General features: G+C 36.9%; 1 protein-coding gene across 5 annotated transcripts in view; it reads left to right on the top strand.

Moving 5' to 3' along the window:
• The first annotated feature begins 15,345 nt into the window (after positions 1-15,345).
• SORCS1 (sortilin related VPS10 domain containing receptor 1) overlaps positions 15,346-23,536 on the top strand; it is a 440,998-nt gene continuing 432,807 nt past the window's right edge. For all 5 annotated transcript variants that reach the window (XM_039335794.1, XM_039335792.1, XM_039335796.1 and 2 more), the window contains exon 1: positions 15,346-16,948. In XM_039335794.1, the coding sequence (XP_039191728.1) occupies positions 16,190-16,948 (759 nt within the window). In that variant the 5' untranslated portion in view covers positions 15,346-16,189. The remainder of the gene's footprint in view (positions 16,949-23,536) is intronic.

The following is a 23,536-nucleotide window of genomic DNA, read 5'->3' as shown; positions in this document are numbered from 1 at the left end:
TTACAAAATTGACCAATATACATCTTTGGATGCCTCCTCTGGCCGCAGAGTTTTGCAAAAAGTATTGCCATCTAGAATGTCACAGGCACAAACTGACTCCCTCCCTTAGGGACACAGGGCTTCGGTAAGTCCCACTAGTGGAGTCTCCATTCAATCATGCTGGAGAAGGGGCGTTGGCGTACCTGAACGCTTTTTCTCAGCATGATGATGGAGACTCTACCCCCTCCCAGATAAGGTCAGTTGGTCCTGATTCCAATAAGGGAAACGCAATTGTGTGGGCTAATGTCTGTACATCGTCTCAGTCTCAAACTGGGACATGGGGACACAGTAGAGGCGTGACTTTAACTCTGACTTAGTCTTATTGGAGCAGCAAGATTAAGACAACCCACTAATGGAGTCTCCATCATCATGCTGAGAAAAGGCGTTCAGGTAAGACGCCTCTTCTAATGGATTCTGCTGGGTGCCTTTGTGACCTGTCCTTTGAGAATGATCTAAGTGAAATAAAATTCATATGGTTTGTTCATTCTGTAAACTTTTTTTTTTTTTTGCTCAGTTATTAAAGATTCAGTGGTGGAGAAACAGTGACAGATCTGCTTCTGAAAAATGGTGTGAATGCAACATTTCTTCACATGTGAGACTTCTCTTACTGTATGAAAAAGAACATCATCAGAATTCTATGTCCTCTTAGCACCCTCTCAAGGACAATAACACAGGACATAGAACAGCCTCTTTTACAAAGCCTCCAGTGATGGAGCACTTAAAACTTTTGATAGGAAGCTCTTTCATTGGTTGATTGCTCTCACCGACAGGAAATTTCTTCTTAGTTCTAGGTTTCTTCTGTCTTCATTAGTTTCTATCCTTGATTCCTTGTCTTGCTTTTCAGTGCTTTAGAATTTTTTTTTTTAAAAAAAGTACAAAAATAATACAAGACTGAATCTCATCCCAACCTAACCTAAACTTTTTCAGCTAAACTTCAAAATCATATTGCATTTCAGGTTCAGGATAAGAAAATGTTGGTTATAGATTGTATTAGTTTACACTATACTAGTCACTTAAAATGACCTGAAGCCTTCCTAAATATTGTCACCTGCTATTTCAGGTATAGCTCAAACTGAGAGGAGAAGGCACCTGTGATGAATTGCATATACATTGCATGTTGTAGACTGCTCCCATAATTGCAGTCTTTCTTGGGACAACACCTTCAAGAAAAGTGTGTGCCACAGCAATTCATCCACATTTTTTGAAGTGAAATACTTTTATTATTTAGACTAACAGTACAAGGAATATTTGCATATTTTGAAATATTGAGATGTTGGAAGTACTGTAATATTGTAATACTGAATGGGTCATATTAATATAGTTTTCATCTTTATTTTTGATTCTCAGCAGCTATTGCACACCTGGCTTTGATCAGGGAAAGAGTATGTTAATTTAAATAAGATAATTGATTGTAAGGGTTATTCCTGTCTTCTATGCTGACATTGACATTTCAATATTATTACATTTTACATTTTTAGTGCTATATTCAATTATTGCAAGAGAAAATGGCAACAAAATGCTATAGTGTGGATTACTTTTATTCAAAATGCCAGCATTCTCTGCCCACTTTCAGAACACTCCATTATATTACTTCTACCTTAGTTTCCCTTTCCCTATAGAACAGAATGAAATAAAATAAAAATACATATTTAGCATGTCTTGGCTATTAGGTGTATTCAATTTTTATAAATATTTTATACATATCTGGTTTTTCTCTAAAGTTTGTTAGATATGAATAGGGCATTTAGCTAAATATATTGAAAAAGCAGGTCTGCTTCTATTATAGAGGACATATTAAAGAAATCTGACCTATTAACCTCTGGTGAACTTAATGTCATTACAGCAGAAGAAATATATAAATAGACCAAATAGACCAAAGCACACATCTTTTTACATATATACAACTTCAAAAATTGTGAGAAACTAAAGCCAGTATTTGCAGACCATTATGTCAGCACTCCTTTCCTTTTTATCATTATCTGATTGCCTCCATTAAATTTTTCTGGAGTCAAGTGAAGTGCTAAAGGTGACAGTGATAGACAAGAATTTTTATTGTCTTGTCAATACAAATAAACCCAGAGCTGATAAAACATCAAGCAATTCCTTTAGCGCAATGGCTGAAATTCAGTGAGCTCCGAATTTCAGATGGGGGAAAGAGACAGAGAGGGTTGTCCCTTGGGATTGGTTGAAGATTTATGCTGTCCTAGTCATCTGTCACCAAAAAGGGTTTGCCTAAATGGTTTTTATAGCCTGTCAGCATCTGAATTGCAGAACAGCTTTGTGGAATAGTATTTGTACAAACATGAAAAGGCAGCCCTGATTTAAAACAGCGATAGATACAGAAAAAAAGTTAATGCTCAAGAAAAGGTAGAAATAATGAAAATACAGTTTTAAAAAGTCTCACTGGAGAACAAAATATACGTGACTTTGTAGGAGAATATTAGGTGAGCAGTATTGTTCAGAGTCAGCACAAGATGGAAAATTATGACACTTGATCTATTGCTGCACATCTGACTTTGAATTTAACATATCAGAATAGATTTCTTCCACCAGTCCTTCCAGCTGATCCATGAACCACTAAGGTAATTGTAGCTCAATGTGTAGAATGAAATTATAGTTTTATAAAGTATAACAATAAATTCAGTTTCAGGTCCTGGAAAGATAACTATTAGGGAAAAAAAGATAAGCTGACTTCACCAAAATATTTTATTTTTAGAAGAAAGGCTGTAACTCTGTGGAGAACCACAGAGAAACCTGGCTCATGCAGCATTTTAAAGTACAATTACAATAGCTGGATTCATTACAAGTACCAGATCTGTGTGGCAAATGTGTCACAACCTCTCATGAAAAGTATTTCATAATCTATTTATTGTCAGTGTTGTGGCCAGATTTTTGCATTCTAGAACAGCGGTGTCAAACTCGCAACGTCATCTGACATGTCAGGACATATTGCAACTTTTTTCCATTGCTGGCAATGGGGTGGGCGCGGTTTTGCCATGACGCATCCTGTCCATGGGCCGGCAGTTTGACACCCCTGTTCTAGATCTTGCAGCCTGAGGCTTCATACAATATACTAAACCATAATTCAGACAGGATTTAATCTAGTATTATCTGAACCAATAAAAAATAATATTTGTAGTTCAAGATTAAAATGAAGGATCCTTGGTGCTCTCTGAGCTTGGTTTTTTTCTTGCTGTTTTTTTCTAGTTTTATTACCCAAACTAGTAACATCATCACTGCTAGAATGATGTTGCATTCTGGACCTTTGCCCTTCCTGACTAGTGTAAGTTTCCAAGCAGCTGAGTTGGAAGAGAGATAAAATGTTTCTTTGGGAGATGGTATGTTGACCTCTTCCTTGAAAGAAGACATGCTTAACATCACTGAAAGATAACTGAAAGGAGGTAAAGTGCTTCTCTTTTATTACTGTAACAAAATAGGCTGAGTAATGAACTCCTTCTAATGTTCAGGATACGTTTTCCTCCAAGACTGAAGTTGAGTTTTCCTCCACCTTTTCTAATTATCCTGTCCACAGCTGGCACATATACAAAGAAACTGCACAATCTAAAGGGGAAAAGATGCTCAGGAGTGATTGTTTGAGCAGCCATGCCATTCTTACATTTCCCAGGATAACTGGACACCACCTGTGACCGCCTGTCACACAAGGTGTGAAGTCTTCCTGGACTCCTTTGGAATTCATGTGAGCCGTTCTAAGGAGTCTTATGGCGAATGGAGTAATTTTTACAAATATAAAGTTGGAAACAGCCTAATTATTGCAAAAGAATAAATGGACAATTTTTCAGCTTCAGATGAGCTAATTTTCTACTGGGTAGTAAAAAAATATATATAATGCCCCATCAATTCAGATGAGAAAATGGGTAATGGCAGACCACTGGTTGGATCCTGCTTTTCATAGCTCCTACTATGCTGGTCAGCTCATGGGAGGATAGAATTCAGCAAACCTAGCTTTAGTGAAAACAGACTTGGAGCAGCATCAAAACATTGCAAGGCTATGCGTATGTCAAAACAGCTGAACTCATATTTCTGCACTCAATTGCTATTCATTATTACCACTGTTTCAATCATTCCATGCCAAGTTAACAAAATCACACTGAATTACTCCATAATAAACTAACAGCCAAGTCTATTTAGTTGAGTTCACACACTAGACAAAGCCAAAAATCTGGTTTATTTGTTTTTGGATAAATACATTGAGGAAATCCAGCCTGTGGATAAATATGGTTTCTGGTTTAAGATAGTGTGACATTTAGCATCAGTCAGCTGACAATGACAATGAAAAAAAGTGAATGTATCTCCTACAGCTATATTTCTGAAATGTTACAAACACTGAATAGTAAAGAATCACCGTGACTGAATGTTTAAATAGAATGGTATTTTTGGTCCCCTTGTTCTTGATATGAATTTGTTTTCTTGGGAACCCAAGAAATTAGCTCATTCCAAAACAAAGTTAGCAGACAAATATGGGTATCTTATTTATATAGGGAAATGAGTCACACATTTTTATGTATAGCAACTAATTTAATGCATTTTAGTATTCATTCCTCAGGATGTGTGATATATAGTATCAATGATTGCTCAGAACATTTCCTGTTTAAATTTTCAGAAAATTGGGCAAACTAGCAGAGTAACATTATGACCATAGGGGTTAAAATTTGGAAAATCCAAGTTAAATATTATAAAATATACGCTGCCCATATTTGCACAGAAAAATTAAACAAATAAAAACATAACTTCAACATGGTTCTTAATTATTTTCTTTTGAGTATTCCTATGTATGGTTATCATTATGAAGCACTCATCTCACATTTACTGCTGTATATTCCAATACCCGATTTGCATTTTTTTCTCTAGTAGTTGAAATGTTAAAAACTTTCTAAAAAGGAATTTATTCCTATCAATATGGACTAAATGAAGCAAACACTGATGACGATAGGATTTAAAAACCTCCAGTTTGTACATCTAGACAAACTCTTTGATTCTTTACAATGGTAGTATGTAGTATTTTAATACTTTTAAAAGTTGTATATAATATGATTTTATGGATTACTGCCTTGTCGTGGCGAAGGGGCTTGCGTAACTCAATGAAGCTATAAGCTATGCCGTGCAGGGCCACCCAAGACGGACAGGTTATAGCAGAGAGTTCTGACAAAATGTGATCCACTGGAGAAGGAAATGGCAAACCACTCCAGTATCTTTGCCAGGAAAACCCCATGGACAGTACTAAAAGGAAAAAAGATATGACGCTGGAAGATGAGCCCCTCAGGTCGGAAGGTATCCAATATGCTACTGGGGAAGAGCAGAGGGCTAGTACTAGTAGCGCCAGAAAGAATGAAGCGACTGGGCCAAAGCCGAAAGGATGCTCAGCTGTGGATATATCTGGTGGTGAAAGGAAAGTCCGATGCTGTAAAGATTTTTTCTCCATAGGAACCTGGAATGTAAGATCCATGAATCAAGGCAAGCTAGACGTAGTCAAAAAAGAGATGACAAGACTGAACATTGACATCTTAGGAATCAGCGAACTAAAATGGATAGGAATGGGTGAATTTAACTCAGATGACCATCAGGTATACTACTGTGGGCAAGAATCCCTCAGAAGAAATGGAGTAGCCTTCATAGTCAATAAAAGAATAGGAAAAGCAATACTGGGATACAATCCCCAAAATGACAGAATGATCTCAATTCGAATCCAAGGCAAACCATTCAATATCACAGTAGTCCAAATCTATGCCCCAACCACTGATGCTGAAGAGGATGAAATTGACCGGTTCGATGAAGCCCTACAGCACCTTATAGAATTAACACCAAAAAATTATGTCCTTATCATCATGGGGGATTGGAATGCTAAGGTAGGAAGCCAAAAGATAACCGGAATAACAGACAAGTTTGGCCTTGGAGTACAAAATGAAGCAGGGCACAGGCTAATAGAATTTTGTCAAGAGAATACGATGTTCATAACAAACACTCTTTTCCAACAACCCAAGAGACGGCTCTACACATGGACATCACCAGACGGTCAACATAGAAATCAGATTGACTATGTGCTCTGCAGCCAAAGATGGAGAAGCTCTATACAGTCAGTAAAAACAAGACCAGGAGCTGACTGTGGCTCAGATCATGAGCTTCTCGTTGCAAAATTTAGGCTTAAATTGAAAAAAGTAGGGAAAAGCACTAGGCCACTCAGGTATGAACTAAATCATATTCCTGATGAATATACAGTAGAGGTGACAAATAGATTTAAGGAACTGGATCTGATAGACAGAGTGCCTGAAGAACTATGGATGGAAGTTCGCAACATTGTACAAGAGGTAGCAACTAAAACCATCCCAAAGAAAAAGAAATGCAAGAAAGCAAAATGGCTGTCTGAGGAAGCTTTGCAAATAGCTGAGGAAAGAAGGGAAGCGAAAGGCAAAGGAGAAAGAGAAAGATACACCCAATTGAATACAGAATTTCAGAGAATAGCTAGAAGAGATAAGAATACCTTCTTAAATGAACAGTGCAAAGAAATAGAAGAAAACAACAGAATAGGGAGGACCAGAGATCTCTTCAAGAAAATTGGAGATATGAAGGGAACGTTTCATGCAAAGATGGGCATGATAAAGGACCAAAATGGCAGAGACCTAACAGAGGCAGAAGAGATTAAGAAGAGATGGCAAAACTACACAGAAGAACTATACAAGAATGAGCTTAACATCCCAGATAACCACAATGAGATGGTCACTGACCTCGAACCAGACATCCTAGAATGTGAAGTGAAATGGGCCTTAGAAAATCTGAGCAACAACAAAGCTAGTGGAGGTGACAGTATTCCAGCTGAGCTATTCAAAATCTTAAAAGACGATGCAGTAAAAGTGCTACACTCAATTTGCCAGCAAATTTGGAAAACTCAACAGTGGCCACAGGATTGGAAAAGGTCAGTTTACATTCCAATTCCAAAGAAAGGCAATGCCAAAGAATGTTCAAACTATCGCACCATTGCACTCATTTCACATGCTAGTAAAGTTATGCTTAAAATCCTACAAGCTAGACTCCAGCAGTATGTGGATCGAGAACTACCAGAAGTACAGGCAGGATTTCGAAGAGGCAGAGGAACTAGAGATCAAATTGCCAACATACGCTGGATCATGGAGAAAGCTAGGGAGTTCCAGAAAAACATCTACTTCTGCTTCATTGACTATGCAAAAGCCTTTGATTGTGTGGATCACAACAAATTGTGGCAAGTTCTTAAAGAGATGGGAGTACCAGACCATCTCATTTGTCTCTTGAGAAACCTATATGCGGGTCAAGAAGCAACAGTGAGAACCGAACACGGAACCACTGATTGGTTCAAAATTGGAAAAGGAGTCCGGCAAGGCTGTATACTGTCGCCCTGCCTATTTAACTTATATGCAGAGCACATCATGAGAAAGGCAGGGCTAGATGAATCAAAAGTTGGAATTAAGATTGCCGGGAGAAATATCAACAACCTAAGATATGCAGATGATACCACTCTAATGGCAGAAAGTGAAGAGGAACTAAAGAGCCTCTTGATGCGGGTGAAGAAGGAGAGTGCAAAAGTTGGCTTGAAACTCAACATTAAGAAAACCAAAATCATGGCATCCGGCCCTCTCAATTCCTGGCAAATAGATGGGGAAGAAATGGAGGTAGTGACAGATTTTATTTTTCTGGGCTCAAAGATCACCTCAGATGGGGACTGCAGCCAAGAAATTAAAAGACGCTTGCTCCTGGGGGGAAAGCTATGGCAAATCTAGACAGCATACTAAAAAGCAGAGACATCACCCTCCCAACAAAAGTGCATATAGTCAAGGCCATGGTTTTCCCAGTTGCAATGTATGGCTGTGAAAGTTGGACCATAAGAAAGGCTGAGCGCAAAAGAATTGAGGCCTTTGAACTATGGTGCTGGAGAAGACTCCTGCGAGTCCCTTGGACTGCAAGGCGTTCAAACCGGTCAGTCCTAGAAGAGATCAACCCCGACTGCTCTTTAGAAGGCCAGATCCTGAAGTTGAAACTCAAGTACTTTGGCCACCTAATGAGAAGGAAGGATTCACTGGAGAAGAGCCTAATGCTGGGAAAGATTGAGGGCAATAGAAGAAGGGGACGACAGAGAATGAGATGGCTGGATGGAGTCACTGAAGCAGTAGGTGTGAATTTAAATGGACTCCAGAAGATGGTAGAGGACAGGAAGACCTGGAGGAACATTGTCCATGGGGTCGCGACGGGTCGAACACGACTTCGCAATTAACAACAACATAATATGAAATGGAAATTGTCACTGAATTTAAGAAAAAATATGAAGATTACCATTTTATACATATACTGTTATTTGCTAATTAGATATAGCCTTCGATCCTGGCATAAAAAGGGTTGCAAGAACTGAAATATTATAGCCAAAATACATTAATTAACCTAAAAGTAAACTCCAGTGTATATTGTGGCTGGATTGATAAACTATGCCATAAGATGATTTGCTGAAATATGATTTATTGAGCAAATAACGCTTAGCTGGGTTTACACATTTAACCAAATGGTAAGCCATGATTTACAAATGATAACAATAATAAATTCATATTAGGCCAGAATTAAATGAATTGCATTGTGACATGTGGACAAGTATGACATTTATTTCTGAGTAAACACACACAGAATTCTGTTCTAAGTGTTCCTAACAGAAGTATAATTGCTTAGTCTCCAAATGGGAAACTTAACAATTATCAATATGAAAGACAAAGGAAGCAGTGGAACAGAAGAGAAAGAACTGGAGAAAAAAAATAAGCATAAATAGGAGATGCAACAGAAATAGAATGACTATGGCAAAAGAAACCAAAGATAGTATCAATAGTAAAAGGTGCTCTGGGTGCAGTTCCAAAACAACTCTGGATGGCATACAATAAAACTGCTATTAAAACAAAACTAATTAAAGCAATTAACAGTAAAAAGATTAAAAATAAAAGCACAAGCTGGAAAATATCACATATAATACAGCCACCTGTAGTTGGGAAAAAAAAAACGCTTATTGAACTGTCAATGAAGTTGAGATGTCAATGGTTATTTTACAAGGCTGTGATTCTATGAGCTGGAAATGTAATCAAATTCAACAGGATCTGGGAAATAGTGAAATTTATTTATGAATAGTAAGTAGGACCATTATGCATTTGGATATGAAGAGTCTATAGGAAGAACCCATAGAGAATAGAGGTTTTTTTTTCAGATTTGAGATCTGTTGGGCAATGAAAGAAACAGGGAATTGATTTGATCATTTGAGAAATAACTTTCCCTAACATAGAATGATGAAAGAGCTTTCCAGTGGGAATATTGAGCTCATCGTGGATACTTTTTCTTCTACATAGTCAGTATGCCCATAAATGAAGCAAAATAACTTTACAAATCTCTCTCTCTCTCTCTCTCTCTCCCTCTCTCCCTCCCTCCCTCCCTCTCTGTGCATACGTGTGTATGTAGCAAAAGAAGCTTTGCGGGCACAAAATCCTCCAGTCAATTGAAAAGAGGAGATCCTGCAAACATTGAATTGCAGCTGACTTTCCCCACTGCTTCTCCATGCACATGTTGGTGTAGGAAGACTTTCAGCTCTTCAAGGTAATCAAGAGGCACAACCCTGAGTACAAACACTATCTTTGTTGTAAGGTAGCAGTAACTGAATCTTGCAAGTCTGAAAGTAGCTCCTCCCCTTCATCCTTTTTGGTCCAAGAAACTAAGGAAGATCTCTTTTGAGACATTTGATAAGCAGCATTTATCTGACTGTTGCCTAGTCTGTGACTCCTCTTCCTCCTATGTCTCAAGGAAGTTCTGAAAGACTATTACAAGCATTTTCTCCAGGAAAACACTGCTTTGAAGCCTAAATACATTGAAATGGCTTCAGTCTATGTCAGTAACATAATGGACTCTTGACCATGAAGCTGTATATAATAGTATTGGGTGATTTTAAAATTGGGACAAGGACAACTTTACATATGGAAACAAATCCCCAGCCCACATGGCTTTTGAAGCTTAATCTGACTACTGTGTCATCCATCTGCAGTTTGGTTGTTATTTCTGGAATTTAAAATGCTGGCTGGATTTATTTATTGTGCTAAGCTACAATGCAGTTTAAATGTTTGTAGCTTACCATGTTCTGTGAAGCCAACCATTGCTGTTTGGAAAATATTGTTTACAATTTATTAAGTCCTTTGGGTCTTAGCTAACTGAGTGTTATTTCAAAAAATGTATCTTGGTGTGTGGTTCAGATCTGTGCCCACATACCGCTTGCCATGTGAGCATAATTAAATGGCACAAATTTGCCAGAAAACTGTTGAAAGCAAGCAAGAAAAAAAAATCAAGAGTTTTTCAAGTGGAACCAAAAGAAACATGGAATCTTGACATTATTCATATGATTCACAAAATGAAAAGATCCTGTCTGCAGGTTCTACAAAGTCTATAAATTGGCCTTTCCCTGTATAACTAGAGGAATAAAAATTAACTGGAGAAATAAAACTTTAGGCAAAGAGCTTTTTCACTTTACTGTTACTTCTTCTGTGCTGCTTCAGCTAACCAAAGTTACATGGTGCACATTTGTCAATTAATCACTCAAGTACAACAAAATTTCACAGGACACCTGAAGTCATATTTAAAGGCTACCTGAAACATTCATATTTTATTGTGTTTGGTGGGGTGCATGGAGACACTCCAGTTTATTTCTCCCCTGTTATGACAATTGCTTTTTGAGTATAGAAAATAGGGCTCATTACAATAGGGCCAATTTGGCTCTACGAAAAGTCAAGATGGACTTAGAAGTCTCAGTCGCTCAATCTATCCTGCCTTTAGCTGTTCGCTTGAACTGCTGTTGCCAAGTGAACCAAGGTTCCATTTGCTTTGCAGAGGTGTTTGCTCTAATTGCCATAAAAACAAAGCACTTCTTTGAAAATCCACACAGATCTAGTTTAAAAAACACAAAAAGACATCCATCGGGTGTTACAATCATGCATGCATTTATTTTGCTGAAAGTATGTACACTGAAAAAAAATGTAGCCACTTATGATGCACCTTCAGATAGGTCATTTCTATGATTGCTAACAGATACGCAAAGGAATATCACTTCAGCTCTGTAAAAATGGCTTCGAATTGTCACTTATCTTTCCCATTATAACAACAACAATAACAACAATAACAACAACAACAACAATAATAATAATAATTCTGACATACCAAACTTTGTAGAAATATATTCTCTAACAGTTCACATACATATATTATGTAATGTGAAAATAATGATTGGATTTGTTACTGCTGAAATTGTTTAAATTGTCCCCACAAGTCCATTTTGTGCAGTATTATCATTTTGTTTCAATAAAATTTTAATTAGGATTTTATACTTTGCGATTATGTTTTTGAAACCCTAGACAGCAGGATGCTCAATTTAGTGATCAAAAGCATTCTGTATAGAATAGACATGGTATCATTAGACAGCTGAATAAAGTAAAATGTTTATCATATAGACCACCTTCAGAGTAATAGGAGAAAAAAAATCACATATTTCTGTAAGTTGGCATCCAGAACTTCTGTTTTATTTCTGAAATTGGTCTTATGTCCTTGTGGAAGCTAAAATCTCAGATTTAACTATGGCAAAATTTGGTCTCTGAATTCTAAGTGTTTCAAATGGAATTCCAAATGGAAACAAACTTTACAATAATTATATGCTATTAAACAAAATAACTGAATTTAAAATCGATTTTCAGTCTGATAGTGATAATTTTCCATTTTAGCAAAATTTATCAATAATACTTGGATCCACTGGCCGGAGAATAATTGCCCAGATAAAACTATCTTGGATAGGAATGCACAAATAGGAGGTTTAAGGAGATGCAAAGAGCTTTTGCACATGCTTCTCAGTTTAGATAATTCACTTGAGATATAAGAAACATGGGAAAGTACCTTCCAAATTGATTAATACTATCCAGGATTAAATATTGCATTGCATTTAGATCAAAGTTTAAATCTATGATATAACTATGTCAAAGCTAAAACTGTAGCTATCATTAAAAATAGGGATGGATGCTGTTTGGAAGGTCCTAAATTTATCTTGAAGGAACAGTATTGAGTCCCTGTTGAAAAAAGAAAAGTACAAAATGCCTAAGTGGAAAAAGTTAGTTCAATATGTCTTGTGACCTATCGTGCCCTAAGATCGCACATGCGTGTATGCTACCTACGGAGGCTAATCTTGTCTGACAGAGCATTTTAAGGGTCGACTTAGTAAGCATTTCTTTCAACTGAATGTATTTTAGTTAGTTATTGATTTTTTCCTAAGTCCACCTATAAGATATTCAAACTCATAGTATAGTTGAAGAACAATCAAGTTACATGGAAAATTTGATCCCTGCAGAACTAATAAAAGTCTGATTAGTAGCTTCTGTGTTGCCTACTTTGTTTACCTATAATGACTCCTCTCTCAATCAATAACTATTCCAAAATTTAAGAAAGAAAATAAGATTGATCTAGCCAATTCCAAGCCAATTAAGCTTCTGAGCATTAGTATATGCAAGGCATTGTTATGTAAAATTTCTTGATTGGTTAACTGAAGAAACTACAGTTTCAGAAATGAACAATCAACTTTTAGTAAATATCAGAAGCAATTCATCATTTCTCCCAGGAACTACAAATCATTGAGGGAAACTTGGAGGTCTTATAAAGAATTATCAGGTGCAGTTCTCAAGATTCTTGAAGAGATAACATACTAATTAAGCTAATATAAACAAAATTAGTATCAACATATAGCCATCACTTACAAAAATAATAACATTTTAAAAGTTATTTTTAATTATATTGGTGTTATATCATATGGCAATCAGTTTTTAGGGAAATTTGCTATATCCTTATGGAATACAACAGTTGAAGCTTTCCACACCATCTCTAAGCTGGAAAAAAAGGTCAGCTGTACATTTCTGCCAAAACACAAGTATACCAATAAAAGAGCTAGTAATACTTCTTGTTTTATAGATATCGAGTAGTATGACTACATGTACTTTCATAAGCTTGCAGAATGGATCTTTTATATTCTATATTGTGTTAATACCATTTTATATTGTGTTAATAACATTCATTCATAATAGAACAACTTGAAAGAAAATGTTACAATTTAGCATTTATATTGTGGATTAAGAGAGCATATACATATTTGCAGCAGGCTCATCCAGCATCATCAGATTGGGGATAGTGTTTCTTAAATTTGTATCTCAGGTTGGCAATTCACAGAATCTTTCTAAATTCTCTGGAGAGCAATAGAAAGACAAAGCAAGACCCAAGACCCAAGTGGAAGAATGTGACTTTAAACAGTTATAAATGCTTAAGGAATAAATATGTTAGAAATGGGAAATTAAAAATTCTGGGACAAAAGCTCTTTCCTTTCAGGGTATTGCTCCATGTAATGATTAGTGTAAGGAGCATTCAAAACTGGACTTTTCATTAGCCTAACAGATGTAACTCATTCTTTCATTTTTCCATGCCATCATTTCTTTTATGCTTGTACAGAGCTTGACTTCTGACCAGACATGACTTTATTATTTTCTTGGCATTTGTATGGATGTGATTTCTTATTGCTTTCCCTTCGATATTTTTCAAATGTACTAGAGTCTAGACTACTACTATAGTTTGGGATTTCCTCTGATTCAAATACTAAAATGACCCAATGCTGCTTAACTTTTCTTAAGATCAGCCAAGATTGGCTCTGTGCTGTCACCTACTAGGACACAATACATAGATGCTACTAAATAAGTGCAAACATACATATGCACACTGCCAGCAATGTGTGTTTTTATTATTTGCTGCTGTGAGAGACCTTGCTATACAGGAACTAAAATCCTCTAGGAATAAATTAACTATATAAAGCAACTCTATATCCACATGAAAACAAAATGAATGTATAAAGGTCTTAGTAATTCTTATGAAGCTAAGCATTGTGTTGCATTTTGAATTCCTAAATCTGAATATTTAGTCACCATCCCCCAACCCCAAGGCTTTTAAATTCATAATACACTGTAGAATCCTTGACAAGTAGGAATGAAAAAAAAAAAGGAGAAAAATATAAAGTGGTCAGGGAGAAGGCAACCCCTTACTCCTTACTATAAATAATTGGCCATTCAAAGCTAGAGGGCATACACCTTAGAAAATAGGAATTTCTTTGGATTCTTTTCATTGCCTTTATATTCTCAAAATCGTATTTCCATTCTTGACAGTTTTATCCAAGCAGATCTTGGCAAGGTTTGAGTGATTTATTTATCTCAATTCCTGGTGACAGCCACCACTTAAGTCCAAGAGTAATGCAGCAGGCAGTAGCAATTGCTTCCCAAGTATAAATGGACAAAGGTGCTTTTTGAAGGCCATGCTTCTGATTTGGCAGTCTCCTCTCTTAGTGAACAAAAAAAGGCAGTCTATAGCTAAGAGGAAGATGTAGAACTCTTCCCCACTTTGGGTATACAATTATTCCTATTGAAATGCACATAATTTTATGAGGTACATTAGCTACAATGCCCCTGACATATGCCTACAGTGCAGCTATGCAACCTTATCTCTAACTTTGATCCAAATCCTCTGAAAGTTTTGAATCAACTCTCAAGTAAGTATGCATTTTAACAACCATATTTTAGACATGTTTTGTGTTTATTACCAATATTAACACAGTTCCAATATTAACGTTTCTATTTTTATTTATTCGTCTATTTTCATGGGCCTTAAACTGGTGGTTTTTGTTGTTCTCTTTAAAAATTATGTACCTGGTGGACGCCATATTGTGTTGCCAACTCCAACAATCTTTTGTGGATCAAAGCTTATTTCTTTCTAATTCTGTATGCATGTGGTTTTTCTATATTCACCTTCCATCCTGAATTAATTGCCAATAAATTATGCAATATATATGTAGCATAATTTTATTTATATATATATATGTAGGGGTTTGCATTTTATTATTTTCTGAGGCATCATTGTACAAACTTTACATCCAAACAGCATGTACAGATTTACAGCAGAATGCTTTTGCAACTTGTACTTAAGTGCAAATTAATATCTAATATGAATAGAAATCATCCCCTGAAGTAAGGTAAGGTCAGATTCAGGCACATCCTGGATGAGTGGCTTTTCAGCAACCTACATTTTAATCACTGATGGAGCAGTAAAAAATGCAAGGATGCTGGTCCCAATAGTGGTGGAAAGAAGTCAATGACTGAGAAACAGATGTTGCTACATTTCCGGATATTAGATTCCAAATTCTGAGTTCCAGTGATTGAGAACTAATCCAGTGTTGAGTGAAAAACGAATTTCTATTAAAAAGCAAGCGGGAAGGTACAAAAAACAGACTAAGGGGAAACGAAAACTGATCTTAATACATTTTAGCTATACTCTTGCTTAGTTTTTAAAGCGGGAGAGAGCGAGCGCGCACGCGCGTACAGAGAGAAAGAGAGAGAGATTGTTTTTCCTAATTTTCAGTGACCTGCACTAAAAGGAAATATAATTGAGAAAGATGGCGAAGCACAGTTGAGTTATCAAGCACTATAATTTCATTCCTCGTGTCTCCCAGTACTTATAGCTGCGGAAAAGTGAATGGGGACCATCGCGTCCTAACTATACTGATGAGAAAATCCTAGGGAGTTGAAGCGATTGGCGAGACGGTTCCGGGAAGGAAGGCGGGGGGAGCGAGCGGATAGGCAATTTTGCGACTGCTACCCAAGCAAGCACCAGCATTCACAAGCCGGGGTGCGTTGGCGGGAGGCGCGCCCTTTCCCTTGCTCGTTCTCTTTAATTCAGCTCCTCCCCCGGTGCTTGTGGCTTTCCCTTCCATCAAAAGCCCGATCAGGAACGCCAGTCTTTTGGTGGGGGGGCGGGAATCCGAAAGGAAAGAAAAAGAAAGAAAGAAAGAAAGAAAGAAAGAAAGAAAGAAAGAAAGAAAGATACCGCTTTTCCCTTTTCTGTAGCTTCAGATACGGCAGTGTCGGAAACTTCTGTGGAGTTATTGGCATCTTTTATTATAAAAAATAATTAAAAACAATTTTAAAACCTACAGCGTTCCCCTTTTCGATTTGCGTTCTATTTTGTTCATTTCCCTTTTCCTCAAATCAGTGTTTCTTTGTTTTGGTTTTCCCCAACCGCTCCCTGGGAAATGGGAAAAGTTACTAGCTGGTACCAAGGGTGGCATTTCGCTTTGCTCGCCGCTCGGACCTGGCTTTTGATCCTTACTTTTGGCTTTATCGGAGCAGACATCACTTGCCGATCGTGCCGCTGGCAGGTGCAGCTACAGCCGCAGCAACCAGCCCAAGGATTATTAATGAACTTGAGGACGGCACGAGGAGGCGATGAAGCCGGAGAGATACCTGTGGATAAAAGAGGTGAGAAGCCCGCGAACCGCAGGCAAGAGGCGGCGGATGCCGGGAGTCTAAGCTTGGCTGCTTCTGCTGGAGAGAAACGTGTCGGGATGGGATCAAAGGGTTGGATGGGACCGAGCAAAGTGACTGGCGAGCTCCCAGAATTTCCCCCGATCCGCCCCAGACTATCTCCTCCGGATGTTGACAGGCCCAGCCGCAAAAAGTTAGCCTCGGCTCCCGCTCTATTTCCAGCCGGGAGCGGAGGGCGTCGAGGGGTCAGTTCGGAGGCCGGCCGGGGTTCCAGATCGGCGCTCCTGAGCCGGTGGAGGAATTACCGGAACGATCGGAGGCGGCGGTCGAGTCGGAAGCCCAGAGGAGCTCCGGCTGAAAGAGACGCGCAGCTGGAGAGCAGGGCACGGGCAGCGCCAGAGCAGCTGCTGGCAAAAGCCACGCGCTTCCGACAGGAAGAACTCAAACTGACGAGCACGACCTTTGCTCTGACTGGAGATTCGGCGCATAACCAAGCCATGGTGCACTGGTCGGGCCACAACAGTAGTGTGAGTAGCCATAACAATTAAGCAACAGACCACAGTGTACAGGGCAGGGAGATGGCGCTCTCCAAGCAAACACTAAATCCTTCCCTGCTATTTGCTTTCGAGCAAGATTTTAACCGGCTTTCCCTTTCCTCTGTGCTGAAATGATGATGATGATGATTGATGATGAATGCAGCAACAATTGATCATAGCGGCAGTAGTAGTATTGGCTCCTTTTGGAGGAATCTCCCCCCCCCCTTTTTTTTTTTTTTTTTTTACAATCTTTGTTTGTAGTATCTGAAGTGGTTTCTAAGGCTTCCTTTTCCAAGCAGAAAGTTTCCTGCTCTGCTTGGTACTGCCTTGAATTGCATTTGCCAAGAGATGCAAATTTAAAAGAAAAACTGATCTTTGGGTAGGCTAAGGCTTTCTGAGATTATTAGATAAAAGTGTGTGAGAGACCTAGGGTGGAATAAGCAAAGCAAAAGTAAAAACATTTCACATTTCAGTCCAGGTATATTTCCTTGTCATCACACAGTAACAAATGTCAAAATTTAAGGATTAAGAATTTAAGGATAAGCAGTGGAAATTTAATAAAGCATCCTGTTAGGAGTTGAAGTTCTCTATCAGCTAAATAGTATTTTCTGATTGCTATCTATTATTATGTCCTGTCTATTAATTCCTGTTCAGAAGAGATTTATCTTTATGTCCATGAATCAGCCAATCTTTTCTTTTCCATTTTACACTTTCAAACTTCAGGATATTAACTGCTTTTAGAAAGTGTATACAATTGTCTTCCTGGTGCTGGGACACTAGATCAGAAAATGTTTGTTATCTGTACACTGTCACCAATTCATTATTTCCCTAGCTTTTATTCAAGAGTCACCTACAGTAAAAGATCATTAAGGGTCAGTGCTGATCAGAGGCTTACCTGCTGTTATAATCTCCTTTAGACTGCTCTGATTCTTTTCCCATTCCATCATATTCTTTAAAAAGAGCATAGGTTTCCAACTCAATGCTCAGTATCTGCCTTTGGGTAGAAAATCACAGTTTTCTCTCACCTGTTGTTCTTGGGTTTATTCCTACAGTTCAAATGAGATGTTTTCTCTGTTCTGTATGTCTGGTAATCCAACTCTAACGTTGTAAGGGTCTTTACAGAAAGTAATTCTAGTTTTCCAAGGTGTCCTATGCTACTGTAATGAAGATCAATCCAAAAGAATAAAGAAACTTGTTTAATACCAGTGTTTTGCAAAATGAATCTTGTTTTTGGGAAAAACTTTTTAGGGTGAACTAAAAACTTTTTAGGGAGAACTAGGATAATGCAGTCTGGGACTCTCTATATACAGTAATAGCTTCAGCGTTAGGAGAAATAGACACCAAATTAAAAATGAGATAAAGTTTATTTATCTCTTATTTAAGGTTATATAATTTATTGACAGCTTTCTTTGCTCCTGTCATTTACATTTATTTCTATTGTCAGTTTACTTATTGTAAAATGGCAAAATTAGGTGTCTGATCCTTATAATATAAACCCTTTTTGTATGAACATAATATTTCAAAATATTAATTTCACTGTGACTCTTTAGTATTCATATGGATGTCACCAGCACTTTTAGACTTCATTGACTAAACTGTAATTTGATAAGCTTTTCAAAAACTTTGTAATCAAACACACAAGCAAAAATCCTGCTTCGCTTGTAGGTTTACAGGACCTTTCCCCTTTTTACTTATTTTGGCTACCAAATGTCTGATACAAATCCATTAAAATCAATCTACCTTGAACTGCAGACTTCTAAAGCTGATAGAACAAGTTTGTCATTGCTTAAACAAGAAATGTCTTCGAATCTTGCAACTTAAAAGTAGAATAAATCCTTGAAAAACAGAACAGATTTAAAACAAACTATAATTCTGATTATTAGAGTTATAATTTTCCAAATTTCTTATTTTCCTTCATTGCATATATCTGGGGGGAGAGGGACGTTCTTCAATTAATTTGGCGGTGCCCTTTAACATATGAAGTGTTTGGAGGTATTTCTACATAGAAGATATCAATCTTTCCATTTCTAGTTGTGGATTTGTTCACATTATTCAGCACAGGGCATTGTGTGAATAATGTAGAATTGAGAGCTTCAGCCATTCCTTAAATGGTTTCTCAGTGAATAATGAAAACAGTGCTGAGTCATTCTGTTTAGCTGAAGAAAAGCCTTTTGTGATATCTACTACAATCTTAAATGATCTTGTTTCTAAAGTGAAAGTGTCATGTTGCCTACAATTTCTCATTGTATTTTAAGATTTTAAAATAAAATTCATTGTTGGCCAGTTTCATCTAGACAATCAGGACAATGTAAAAGGATTAATTTATGCAACAAAACTAAAGCTGAGTTTTGCATCAATTGTTGAGTAGTTGTTTTGTCTCTACAACCATAAATTACATGCTTGGTTTGACAAGTAGCAGACGTCATAGTGGCACCAGCAGTGATGCAGTCTAAGATTATTTCCCTTCTTAACATCTGCTTTTTCCTTTATATCTCACCAGGTCAGTCCACATTCAAATCCTATTTACTAGTTGTCCATACTAAGAATAGTTGTTGCTTATTTCAACATTTGTCCTTTTTTAATGCAAATAAAAATAATCATTTCTATTCTTATTATCCAGATATTTTAGGATATCTTCGATGCATTGAATAAAGTGCATCTGGAAGATATTTTATATTAAAACCAGGGTTTGTTTTGATATGTGATTTGTACATTATCCATATGTAAAACTAGGGCGGATTAGATTAAGTTTTTATCTTGCCCAGTATTGGATTCTCCTAGTAGCCAACCAATGCCTATGAGGTATCAACCAGTAAGACCTGAATACAATAGCACTTTGCCACTTACATTTCTCAGCAATTGATACTCAGAAGAATAATTATTCTATTACAGGACATAATATATAGCTGTCATGACTAGTTGTTATTTTGATTGTTTTATCAATTTTTTTCTAAGATATTTAGTTTACAGCCATCACTATATCTTGGTGGTGAAATTGAGAGGCTAATGGTGTACTTTAATATATTTTTATTATCACTGATTAACCATAGCTGTCTATACGACACATCGGATTAAAGAGGAGGTATTTTAATGAAATAATGAGACTTCGAAGCCAGTTAGCTTCGGAAATTTGTCCTCCATAGAGAAATAAGCATTTGGATTTACTGCTTGGCAAGTACTAGAACTGACTCTAGGGTTAAAAATAAACATTTGATTGACCAAAAGGAACCCAGAAGAATAAAAATGTTTAAGAAACCAAGTGTAACTTTCAAAGTTAACTAATCTGTAATTCTTTTGTAATGATATTAGGTAGATTCATGAATGTGTGTATCTTTATGTATAGGAAGAATTTTAAAAGCTTCTGTGATAATGTCTATAAATGGTTCTTTTTTGGCAACTCTGAAGAATGTTGCATAAATGGTAAATATTAACAGGCACTAACTATTGCTACTGTCTCCAGAAAGTCTACTTTTGGAGAAACCTATATTTAAATCCTATTTTAGCTATGAAGCTTTGAAAATTTCACATCACTCACCATAGCTTACCTCACATGAAAGAAAGTATATATGTGAAATCCTTGGAAGAAAAATGAAGCCACAAATATAATAAAGCTATATTGATCAGGTCTCAATTTAAAACAAGGATCTAAGCTTTTAACTGATATATAATAGTTCAGAATAGAAATCAAAGATATGCAAGACTAGATCTTCAATTTTCAGCTTCCATGTAGCCATTAAAGATTCACAGCTGTCAGAAAAGATGGTAGTAAATACTGAAAGTTACAAGGAAGAATATGAATATTGTTACTGAATTTGCTTTTGTGTTGGATATTTCTTTGCAATTAAATGTTGATATCATAACTTTTTAAAAGTCTAAAAATAGTAGCTATTTAATTTTTTCATCAGTAGAAGAGCTATACTTTTGAAACTGTTTCTTTATACTTTTCAGATTCAAGCATGATTTTCAGGCTTGTTTGGAATTTTACATGTCTGACATTTATATTTATTTGTCCAAATCACTTTGATTAAGAAACAAAAGTAGAATTGGACACATTTGCATCATCACAAGGCCCAAACAATATATTCTCAAAACGATTAAGGTAATTATTATATCCCTGCCCAGGCTTTCCTATGTCTCCTTAGAAGAAGAATACAGACAGTACATTTATTTGCCTCTTTTGTTACTTCTTCATTTCTGTTGTCCATTCTTTTGACAACCATGTATTTCAAGGGAAATCCTCTGTCCTGTGGTGTCTGGCTACAAAGGCTTTCAAGCTGAAGTCAGCCTTTTGACTTAGACCAGGTTAGGAAATAAAATTCTTTTGTTGTCCCCACATTTCACAAATGTGTGAAATTCTCCTGGATTCTGGCATTTACTTTAGTTGCAAAGAGGTCAAAAGATTTGAGCAAATGTTGTGTTTTTTATTTTGCAGTAATCTCTTCTACAGTTATGCAGACTTTTATATGCTTCAATTAAATCCCAAGAGAAAATGTATGATAGAAAGCCTGCTTGGAGGCTTTTTCAGTTTAGAAAGCCTGAGCAATCAGGGAAGCTGCAGAATGATGGAGAGATGTGTTAACATCAACAACCTTCTCTACCTTTCAGTAATAATGTGAACTCAAAATGCCAGCCAAAGGAAATTCTAAAAATATTCTAAAGTACCCTGAGAATAAGCAATTAAAATAAAAGCCTATTTTGCAAAAGAACATTTGGAAGCTGGATAATGAAATTTTAGCACTGTACTTCTCTTCTGCAATGGCTGATAAGGATAGCGATGCTAAATATTTCTTCATTGAGGTTGACTCCGGGTGACTATATGGACTGTTCAAATCATTCCATGAGAGAATGTGACATGACCAGATAACCTTTTGAAAACTTTGAAGCAGGTGCACTGAGTCTACCACTTTGAGGAGTCACCCAGATGGGCATTTCTTTTTTAATTTTCCAACAAAACACCTCGCTGAACAATTTGCACAAGCCTTACAAAGAGAAAATGATGGAAGGTAGCTTGAAATTTAGGGCTCAGTCTCTGGTCCCCCTCTGGCATGAACATGTCCCACTAATCATTTGTATGACACTCTGTCATGATGTTACTTTCATTTCAATCTTCTCACAGTTGCCTTTAGTTGTTCCAGTTTAAAAATTCTTTTTTCTGTCTTTCAATGACACAATTTTTGTGATGGATTCCTGCTCAATCAGTGATAGAGCAGTGTGGTTGCTCACACAATTAGGGATGGGACCTGGGTTAAGTATTTCATATTACTATGACTTCCATTTGCTCCATGGGATTTGGCCTTCAATTTAGCTTCAAGAGAGATTGGAGACCTGGTTTCTGTAGAGGCAACTGCCCAGACAATGCCTGATACTTTCTGAAGCACATGACAGATCTTATGTGGACTTATAAACACGGCTATATTCTGCTGTCTGTGTGAGGCTGGTTCTGTCACCATCTTGAATATGTTACAGGTTTCAGTGCTACAAGATAGAACTTCACATGATAATAATTTTACTGGTTTATTATTCTGGTAAGAAGTGATGGCACAATTTTGCCTGGTTTTTTTACAGCTTCATGACTGCCCATAGGCTACTTCCAGGTCCTGCCAGTCATAAAGATAGAACAGGACTCCCTGCTAGCAATGCCATTCCCTTGCAGCATTAGTTGAAGATGGAACAGACATGTTACCAATCATTCTCTCCCATTTTACTGTACAACCTTCCTTTGTTCCTACAACCACTCTTTCTGAAGATAACTAGACTGTCAGACCAAAGACACTAAACTCCTCCACGTCGGTAACTTATTACTCAGGTAATTTGACACATCACTAATCTAATGTTTCAGACACCTGCCTATACTCATCTAACCTCATCCTATCTATATTAGAGAATGATTGATAGTGGTTCTCCTGCTGATAGATAATTCTTTGTGGGAAGAAATAAAACCAGGGAAAGCCAATGATCACTTTCCTTAAATTGTTGTACCTTAAAATAGTAAGGATTGCATTAATCACCAGTCTTGTTAGTGAGCAATCATGGCAGTAGTTTTACCGTAGTTTGCTTTTTGGCCAGCTCTAAGACTATCCCCATGGCTTGCCCTTAGCTTGGGGTAAACTACAGATAAAGTATGAACATTAAGTTACTTGATAGTAAGTGTTCTGTTGTCCTTTCACACAGGTCAGTCCAGACAAGCAAAAAGTTGTAATTGACATGATTTTTATGGCAACCCTCCAAATTCTGGTTCACTACACTGTAGATAAAAGTGGCAACTTTTTCTGGGCTTGACTTTCAGAGCCTAGGAATATTCAAGCTGCTTTTTTTTGGTGATGGTTTGTCATTTTCTCTTTTTGAGACATTTCAATGGGAGCATGATTTGGCAATAATAAGGATGAATAAAGGTAATTGTTGATTTCCATATCACCGGGTTCTTTTTTATACACTTCATTGTATTGTGTTTATTATTGCAATTCACCAAGTAGAAACTGAATATACAAAGAAAAGGGAAGATGGAACATTTCTCTATTCCATAACAATAAATTTCAAATCTAATCCCATAATTAAACTTTATTATTTTGTAATTAAATT

This window comes from Crotalus tigris, unplaced genomic scaffold (assembly GCF_016545835.1).
Source record: "Crotalus tigris isolate CLP2741 ecotype Arizona unplaced genomic scaffold, ASM1654583v1 scf7180000017659.2616968, whole genome shotgun sequence".
NCBI lineage: Eukaryota > Metazoa > Chordata > Lepidosauria > Squamata > Viperidae > Crotalus > Crotalus tigris.
Note: the sequence above shows the minus strand (reverse complement) of the source record. Positions and strands in the feature narration are given on the sequence as shown.